At 31.3% G+C, this 10,252-nt stretch overlaps 1 protein-coding gene across 3 annotated transcripts; it reads left to right on the top strand.

Annotated features, from left to right (window-relative positions):
• The first annotated feature begins 1,043 nt into the window (after positions 1–1,043).
• LOC133823970 (nibrin homolog) lies at positions 1,044–9,866 on the top strand. 3 transcript variants are annotated; one of them, XM_062256831.1, is made up of 14 exons: positions 1,044–1,268; positions 2,374–2,427; positions 2,730–2,988; positions 3,250–3,338; positions 4,301–4,434; positions 4,560–4,606; positions 4,716–4,824; positions 5,092–5,178; positions 5,406–5,577; positions 6,457–6,920; positions 7,319–7,380; positions 7,474–7,576; positions 7,652–7,742; positions 9,669–9,866. In XM_062256831.1, the coding sequence occupies exons 1-13, from the start codon at positions 1,232–1,234 to the stop codon at positions 7,703–7,705; spliced, it is 1,671 nt and encodes a 556-aa protein (XP_062112815.1). In that variant the 5' UTR covers positions 1,044–1,231; the 3' UTR covers positions 7,706–7,742; positions 9,669–9,866. The 3 variants fall into 3 exon arrangements, with proteins under 3 accessions (XP_062112815.1, XP_062112814.1, XP_062112813.1); XM_062256830.1 differs by having other exon boundaries at positions 9,666–9,866; XM_062256829.1 differs by lacking the exon at positions 9,669–9,866 and having other exon boundaries at positions 7,652–8,099.
• The last annotated feature ends 386 nt before the right edge of the window (positions 9,867–10,252 follow it).

Raw genomic sequence — 10,252 nt, 5'->3', positions numbered from 1 at the left:
TAATTTTCAGTTTATTTTTATTTTGTTTTTAACTAAAATGTTTTTTTTTATTTCAAATTTTGGTTTTTGAAATACTAAATGGTGAATTAATCTCCACTGTACACGTGGACAAAATAAGACGAAATTGGGCTGGGTACCGACGGAAACCAACGAAAGTGGACAATGGGTACTATTGCCACAAAAAAAAGATTGGGTACTAAATCACTAGTTTCTTAAAACATTATGTACTTTTGCCACTATTTCCCCATTAAATTTTACTTAAGTTATAAAACATATGATTTTATTATTTTTAAATAATTATCATTATAAAATATCTAAAAAATATTATATTTTAATTTATTTAATTATTTATTATTTTTAAATAATTATCATTGTAAAATATGTAAAAAATATTTTATTTTAATTTATTTAATTGTTTATTATTTTTACATAATTATTATTAGGGGTGGTAATTTGGGTCACGACACGATGACATGATTAAGGTAAACACGAACACGACACGTTTAATAATAGTGTCGTGTTCATGTTTGAGTTTTTGACACGTTTAATAATCATGTCGTGTTCGTATTTACCTTAATCGTGTCGTGTCATAATCGTGTTAGACACGATAACACGAATAATTTACATATGTTTTATGATTTTTTTTCATATAGTTATGATTAATCGTGTTATCGTATTCGTGTCTTGTTAACCCGTTTAATAATCGTGTCGTGTTTGCGTTCGTATTTTTGACATGTTTAATAATCGTGTCGTGTTTGTGTTTAACTAATCGTGTTGTCGTGTCATAATCATGTCAACACGAATCTAACACGTTTATACGAATTGCCAGCCCTAATTATTATTGTAAAACATCTAAAAAATATCAGATTTTTAATTTTTTAATTATTTCTTTTTTTTTATTTAAGTATCTTTAAATATAAAAATATTATATTAAATATAAGAATATTACATTAAAGACAGCATTAAACAAATAAAAAAACTCTTAATACATTAATATATATTTAAAAAATATAAAGGCTAGGTGCGGTGTGGCGGCACGATATTTTTGGGTTTAAAAATAGAAGAACAAACGTTTATGTTTTGTTTTGGTGCTTGCTGGGTTCCGATGGTGAATTTGTAGTGTTTCTCAGATTATACTGTGGAGTGTAGAGTAGTAAAATTAGTTTCAAGAAATACTGAAGTTTGTTGTTGTGGTTTTGAATTTCGATAGTTAACAGTACCTATAAAAGCCATGGTTTTTGGTCTCTTCCCGGTTGATCCCTCCCCAGGTTAGCTTACCATATCACTGAAATCTTCTCTCATTTTTCCTTTTTATTTATTTCCTAGAAAATTTGAATAATAAATACGTAATCTTTATTATGGTCTTTGTAATTTTAATTTTTATTTTTTCTATTATTACACAACAAAAATTAGGCAAAGAAACCAAAAATCTCAACGCTGATTTATTGTTTTACTTTCCAAAAATAAAAATATATTTACACTCATCTGTATAGATTATCAATGCTCTCCAAAAGTGGTTTAACTTGTACACTTTTCTTTTGTTTTCCTACATTGATGTGGTTTGTGTCTGTGTAAGAAGAAAGGGAAAGTTTGTTTATGTGGTAGGGAAAGACTTGTGGTAGTAACAAGAGAATGGATGTGATTTGTGGCATTGAGCAATGTTTCTTTCATATGAATTTGAAGATACAAATTTTAATAACATTTCCCAGGATGGATTGAGTTTATGGGATAGAAATCATTATACAGCAACTTCAATTCTAGATAACTAAATTGGTGTAGTGGAGTGGTTAGGATGTTCTTAAATCGCCCCTCCTTCGGTTGAGAGTTCAAATTCCCATCTTTTTGTTTCTTTAGTGGAGTTAATTGGTCTTTGCTCCAGTCTTGGGCATTTGATGTATTGGACTAGGTTCAAATTTGTCTAACCCTGGGCTGAAGATTGAAAGAGACTGGGGTCGGACACTTCCCGCTCTTGGTGGTACCCAGGATTGCAAAAGATCAAAGGGTATTGGGAATGGGAGAGGCACCGCCCGTTTTCCCTTTCGACAAAAGAAAATAAAAGGAAAAAAAAAATCAATCCTAGAGATTTTAGATGGATACCCTTACCCTCTATTGCAATTAATTTCAGTTGAAGGATGCGGTTGTCTTGTCTCCTGGTTTTGGGTTTTCTTTGTGATTTGATAGTTTGGTTTGTTGCCTTCTATCTTACTCTGGATCTCCCATCCTCTTTATTTAACTTTTTGTTGCTTTAATAAAAATGCAATGTTACAGCACAGTTTACTGTGATTTTGGTTGACCTTTATTCTTTTGATTTTATGTTTTATTTATATTGGCTTTAGTTCTTTACTGAATCACCAAGTATGGTTTACCCAACAGGTGAAAATAAATACTATATCACTGCAAAGGGTTCGTTCAAAGTGGGTCGCAAAGGTACAAGACACCATCTATTTTGTTTTATTGTTCTTTTTCATGAGAATGACAACTGCAGTGTATAATGATTGTGCATCCCTTAAAGGAGAAAGTTGCAATATGAAGTCATGAAAGTGACAACCACAGTGTATAATGATTGTCCTGAAAACCATGTAATTGACAAACTGTAGAGTGATGAAAAAGAATATGAAAATACTCTGCATCCCCTAAATGAGAATGTTGCAATACGAAGTGTTTTTTTTTGTTATTCTTACTTTTTTTTTAAATGAAAACTTTATGTATGGCCTTTTATGTCACTATAGGGTGTGATATAATTATCACCAAGGACAAAGGTGTTTCTCGGGTACATGCAGAAATATTTGTTGAGGAGATGGCTTCTGCTAATCCCCTGAAGACTTCTAGTTTGTCCAACAAAGTTCGAATTAAAGATTGCTCAAAGTACGGAACATTTATTAACAAGAGCCTTGGGTCAATGGAGAAAGTCCATGAGTTCCCACGAAAAGAAACAAGTTTAACAGATGGGAACCTGATTTCATTTGGAACTGGTAATGCAACGTACAGGTATTCTTTCTTTCTCTCCCTTGTTTTTTGCTCTTTTAAGTGTCGCTATTGTCAAAAGCAACAAGTAAGAAAGTGTTTTTGGATGGATTAAGTTGGACAATTCTTTGAGAACTTGTGAGTTTATCAACATTATTGTCTCTTTGAATCCTAGCTGCCGCTGGATGGTCTAGATGTAGTAATATTTACTGTTGTATTTTTAGCAGAATTAACAAGCAAAAAATTTCAATTACATGTGCATATTTCTTGTGTACAAATTGGCAGGTTTTCTTTTGTTCCACTGATTATTTGGGTCTACTCTTTGGAACCCAACCAAGCGAATCAACCCCTCAAAGATAAACTTTCATCAATAGGTTAGTGAATAAATACTGCTAGCAACTTTTTTATACCAGGTACATTAGTTGCTAAAAGTTTCATCTTTGATTTTTTTTCCTATAATAAATTTTGTTTCCCTTTGAAAGAAAATGTCCATATATTGCTGCTAATAAATTTATCGGTTGCTGGATATCAATGATCTCTAAAGTATTATTGCCACTATAGATTATATTCTTAAACTAATAAGAGAAACCTAATGCTTAGTGCTTACAAAGAGCAATTAACAAATTCAACTAAAGATATATAAAGTAGAAAGCTTCCAATACCATAAATAAAAACTTCATTATATGATATTTCTTTAAATTAATAAAATAGTATGCATCTCAGTACCCCACCTCAACTCCTTTAACTTTACAAATCAAGTATTGACTCTGTAGTTGGTTCTGCTGTTAAATATTAACACAGTCGTGGGATTTGGGAGTTAGTATAAACCTAAGTAGCTTGGCATGTACTTTGTGTTAAACCTGAATTTGGTTGGCATTTGAACTGAGTTTTTCAATAGTATACTTCTTGACATTCATAATTCATATGCACAAAAAGAGGTATGGAAAATCACCTAGAAAAAAAGGGCAAGAATGAATTACAGATAAATGGGTGGTTCTTTGGATCTTTTAGTCTTAAATTATTAAAGACTTGTGTTTTTCTGATTTAATTAGCTATTGGAGTACTTGGTTGTAAGCATTAAGATGGTAACTTTTTGTATTCTATTTTTATCATTACAAGTAAACTAATAAGGTTAGTCTAGTTTTACGCATTCTACTTTGGCTACCAGACTTCATCCAAAGTCAGTACGGATCCTGTCTGTAAGTAATTTTATTGATTTTTTACACGTGATTAAAAACATTACATAATATTTCTTGATACCCCATTTGATTCCATCTACTGCTTGGCATTAGCACATAAAGTGAGAGTTACTTGGTATCTTCTGCTTTGATCCTAGGTGCTGATATTACTTACAGTTTCCATCAAAAGTGCACCCATATACTTGTTGAAGATGAGCTGACTCCTCTTAGAGAAGAGTTACTAGATGCTATTGTGGCAAAGAAAGCTTGTGTTCGGATTAGCTGGGTTGAGGTAAACAAATATATTTTTAGATTCAGTTTGAAATATTATTTGATTACATAAATTTATAAGTACATTAAAAAATGTTACTATAGTTTATTTAACTTTTCCTTATTTTGGTATTGATTTTTCTGTAGAGAGTTGCAGAAGAAAAGATTTGCAATGAAATCCCTAGCTGCAGCAAGTAAGTTTTTATTATAGATATTAACTATTTTGTGTAGATTTGCAATGATCACTCTAATCAAAGCTAGTAAGTTTTTATTATAGATATTGACTATTCGGGTCTTTATCAGCCATACTCCAACTCTCTCAGTGGAAGGTGTATCAGTCAAACTTGCAGACCAGGGAACTCGTGAAAACTGTATGGAAGGATACACGTTTGTGTTGGACTCGATAAACAGTGTAAACTTTTGGCTCTCCCTTTAATCTCTAAGAAGACTATATATATATAATGTGCATACATTATAACTTTTGTGTTGATAGTTGATTTTGCCTATTACAACAATCCACTCAAATCATACAGGCAGGAGGGTCAACTACAATCATAATAATTTTTAAATTTTAGGGCTGGATGTGATTAAAAGCTTCAAGATGTATATTCTTGTGTAAACTACATAATCACTACAATCTAATTTCAATTGTTTGGTTTGTTCTTGCTTACAAATACAGTATAAATACCGGAATCAGTTGCGGTCCCTCTTAGAACTAACTGGAGCAAAGATTCTTTCCATTGAAGGGTTTAGTTCAAGCAGTCAAGTATGGATCTCTCTTTTAAGACAGCCTATTTTGCTTCATATGTTAATTGTTGTTGTTGATTTTTTTTTAAAGTATTTTTATCCTATTTTTATTAAAATAAATAAAAACTTGAGGGAATTATTTTATGTGGGGTCTGCTTAGAAGAAAGTAGGGTTGTATGCTTCACATTGTTCAAACTTATCCCATCTTTCAGAAGTATCTGAAACCTTTTGAATGAATTTTTTCAGGAGTCGAAGCATGAAGAGAACAGTTATGTTGTTTGTGTCATCCCTGGAGGGTCACCCTACAAATTTGATTGCTTCAATAAACTCAATGCAGTATCTAGTGTGAAGGAAATAGACTTGATACGTGCCATTTTAACTGGGACGTTGGATCGATCCATTTTAATATCACCTTGCCGTGAGTTTGTTTTGCTTGTGTTTATATAAATTACAGCTTTGTATATTGTCTCTCTTTCCAACAATTTTCTGTTTCTTACAAAAAGTAAATTCTCTGCTCATTTGGTTAATTGTTGCCCAAATTAGCGCTGTAGCTGATCAAATGCTTCCAAAAGTCAATGGCCTTGGGTTTCTTGTTTTCTTGTTGGTAGAGAGTAGAATGCTCTCAAACTAAGCTAAATCTGATGTGTCTAATTTAAGGCGGTATAGAGAGTGAGAGAAAAGTGGAAGAAAGAGGAAACTAGAGAGAAAAGGAGTAGAAAAGAGAGAGGAAAGAAGAAAAATTAGCAGAAGAGAAGGATAATTCTGTTATAATTTTAATTGAATACTGTAATGCAAAACTATTTTAATCTATTTCTAAAAATTACAATCCTATGTATGCTAGGAAATTATATCGAAGGAGTTGAAATATAATAAAATTCTTATCACTATGTAATGATAACCCTAAAATATTCCTAATTATTATGATAGTTTCAATTAAATACTTATCTTATATTTCATTCCATTATTCTGAGAAAAAGATTCTTTATAGTTCGTCTGTTCCTTCTTTACATATTTTGTTATTCTGAGCTATTAGTATATAAATCCATCTCCTGCATATAGCATGTAGTTTATAATTTTCATGATTTATGAGGCACATAAAGTATTTTTCTTTAAAAATGAGAATTATTCACTAACAATTTAATAATTTATACATTTGAAATCATTTCCTCTGCTGTAGTTTAGACATCTAATTCTATAGAGATGTGATCTTATTCTCTAGAATCATGCTTGTAAGTTTATTTGTATCATCAATACATTTTATACTGAAGTAACATTTCTAATGTATCTTTGGATGCAGTAGTTGTATCATCCTCATGCTCCACAGATGAGACAATTGTAGAAGATTCTGAAGCCGAAGTTGAAGCTGTAACATCATCGGTCCATGCAACTGCTGCTGCACATTCCGAAGAAGTCATGGAAATTGTGACACCAGTTCCTCCAATGACTGCTGCTGCACATTCCGAAGAAGTCATTGGAATTGTAACACCAGTTCCTCCGATGACTGCTGCATGTGCAGAAGCAGTCATTGAAACTGTAGATAACATGGATGGACAGAAGGATTGTGCTGTGAAAAATAATATATCAAGTTTTAGGGGCAGTAGTGCCATTAGTCATGTCAAAAATGACAGGGTTAGCGAGGCTGAAGGTGAAAACTTGGATATTATTTACAGTCAGAATTTAATTGTAAGAGATATGATCCCTTCTTCTACCATCAGCCGTACTGTAAACAATGAAGTTATAAATTTCAAGCGCTTTAGAAAGGTAATTGTGCAGTTTCCTCCACTTCCCGTTGGTACCAAACTGCATGCTTTATAACTACTTTAAATTTGATTTGTCTGCAGTTTATCCTATTCGGTTATATAGATTTTTGTTACATTCAAATATAAAAATAAAAATAAAAATTGGGTATATGAAGGAAAAATTATTTTCTTTTAGGTTTACAAAATGTGTAATGTAAGCAGGATATGATTATGTATGTATATTAAATTAAAATCTAATTGTAAGTTTATGGTGATATATCATCATGTGAGTTCTTATCTATTCATTTATATTATTGATTATGAATGTTGGTTGTGTAATTGTTAAACTAATTGAATTTTATTACGTAATTCTTCTGGCTTTTCTTTTACTCCTAAACCTTATATGGAATTGAACTGCAGAGAGATACTGAATCTGGGAATAGCTTTCACAACCTGATTCCGTTCTCAAAGTATCCATACAAGTAAGATTTTCCTTCCACTATAACTCCTTTGTGATGTTTAAAGTAAATTTAGGTGTTTGATATATTATTTCTTTGTTTGTTTCTTGATGACAGAGAATCTGACAATGGGAATGAGGAAATGACTGAGTTTGTGAAAGAAGAGAAAAGAAGAAAGCAGATGGAAGCAGTTGCCGATGACTTATTTAACAACGAAAGGGTGAGTAAGATTTCATTTTCTAAACAAATCAGAAGACAATATGCATGATGACTCATATTGTGTACCAATGTTCAGGGAAGGCGTCGTGGAGCTGCAGGTTCAATTCAGGGACTTTTGACTCATCGCTAGTAAAAGTGAACGGCTTCCTCATAGAAGAAATATAAAGGTACAAACCTCCCTTGAATATATAAGTTATTCAGTCAATGAAGTATGATGGAATTGGTCTTCAAAAACTCTCCTGTCCCAAAGAGATCCTGCTTTTGTGTGGTTTGAAAGTCGAAAGTAACGATTATCATCGATTTGTGTCAATGCATCTTCACAACCATTAGCAGCTCTCTTTTAAACCTTCCTTTGGTATAAGGGCTTCAACTGCATACTTCAATTAAATATGTATAGCGTTGCCCTTTGTCCAAAATATGTATAGCTTCACCAAATAGGACTTGTTAAACTCAGATTATTGTTGGCATTGTACAAGTCAAAGCAAAATTTTTGTGAGAAATGAAGATAAGTCCTTTTTAGTCAAGTGATCAAATCAATGTTGTGCTTCTAGATCAATTTCCTTCCAAAGAAACAAAAAATAAATACATTTTAATTCTAATTTTGAATATTAGGTATATAACTAGCTCTGTTTCCAAGTCCATAACAACACTGACATGGCACACTTGGAATATAAACATGTGAATTGATGTTATATTTTGTTAAAAGAAATGGTGTTTAATCTGTTCAATTCACCGGCCATCACTGATATATCTAGGACAATGATACATGAAAATGTTTCCCACTTATCACTGTCACCTCTGTTTGGAACCCAGATTTTATAAAATAAATGAAAGAAGAAAAAAATAGATATTTTATTCTCTTGTTTGAATGTTGAAAAAGTGTGTTTTTTTAGACAGATTACAAGTTGCTTGGAGGACCTAAAATTATCACAAAATCATATGAAAAGTTGAAGGAAATGTTTTGTTTCACTTTAATCTTGTAATTTCTATCCTTTTCTTTTTATAGCAAAATCCACCACCCATTCAAAAATCTTCATAATTTTATTTAGGAAGCTTTATCCTAAACATTTTTTTTTGGACATGTTGACTAATGTGTCTAAAAATTGTTTTCAGGGACTGTATTTCTAAGTTTTCTCATAGGTCGGGTTGGAACTTGGATTTTGCAAAATAAATAAAGTAATTTTTTTTAGTTCAATTTACTGTTTCATATATGTAGAATTTAGAAGTTTTATAAAATAGAACAAGATAAAAACGTCAAAAGAATTTTATAGAATTTGAGGAAAAGGTTTTCTTTATACTTTCTAGTCTTTTTCATTTGAATTTGGATTGTCATGGTTTTGAGTGGGGAAATATCACAATTATTATATATGCCACCATAACTATCTACCTTCAAAATGACATATTTTGTAATTATTGGATCCAATTGTCCCTCCCATTAACATTTTCAATTTCTCTTTCTAAAACTATCTCTCAAACTCTCTCCACCCCTCTCTTATTCTTTTCCACGATAGCATCACCACAACCACTCCATACTTCCACTGACATTAACATCGTCTTCTCCATTGAAGCCACAAACATCCATCATTGACAATGCCACCTCCACCAACATGAATCATCGAAATTGTATATTCTAAATACAAATTTTAAGATTTTACATTATCTAATCTTGTAGATCTAAAAAAAATACCAAAATTAAAGATAAAATAATTTGAAATAGATATTGGAGTGAAAAGATATGAATCTCCAAAGTTTTCGTCAAATTTCAGTGCAGAGCATTGATTTTTCATCGTTTTGGCCAAAAATCAAGTTTTAATGATTGCATCGCAAGAGCATCGAAACAACATCAATTTGACATCAATTTTGCATCGAAAAAACATCGTTTTGGCAAAAAAAAAAAAAATTAAGTTTTCATGATTGGTTTACAAGAGCATCGATTTTGCATTAAAAAATATTGTTTTGGCAAAAAAAAATAAAGTTTGTATGATTGCGTTGCAATAACATCGATTTTGCATCAAAAAAGCATCGTGTGGTACAATAGAAATAAGGCTGAAAATGACAATCAAACTACATTTTATTTGTGGATGTGGCAGTAGAGATGGCGGTGGAAGTGGAGGCTACGACAGAGGTTGTGGAGGTGATTGATTCATAAGTTCTCTATTTGTAAAAGTGATTGACTTTATACTCTTATGATTTTATTAGAGCATTCCCAATCTAGCAAATATGTAAAAATAAATAGCTAAGGACTTAAAATTCAACTCCATTTGGTGCTCTAAAAATTTAGCTATAATACATAGGTTCTAACACTAATATATTTTTCACCAAATGTAGCTAATCTTTTAAAGCTTCTTTAAATATTTTTTTTATACTTTTTTATCTATTTTTCCCTCTCTCTCCCATTAGTTATTTTTTATTATTACTATTTTGTTTTTAAATTTTTTTCTTTGATTTTAACTAATAAATATAATATTTAAATGATGTAAAAGAAAATATAGAGAATCTGATGTATGATATAATGTAAAAGTATGAGGTAAAATAAAAAAAATTAGGTTTTGATGAAATATTCTAAAAGATAGAGTAAAACACCTATTATGAATATTCCGAGAAGCAAACCTAGCATAAGTTCACGGAAACTACCTCGTATTGTATTTTTTAAAAGTATATCTTGTTTGCTCTTTAG

Source organism: Humulus lupulus, chromosome 3, assembly GCF_963169125.1.
Source record: "Humulus lupulus chromosome 3, drHumLupu1.1, whole genome shotgun sequence".
Taxonomy (NCBI): domain Eukaryota; kingdom Viridiplantae; phylum Streptophyta; class Magnoliopsida; order Rosales; family Cannabaceae; genus Humulus; species Humulus lupulus.
This window is presented reverse-complemented; position numbering and strand designations above follow the sequence as displayed.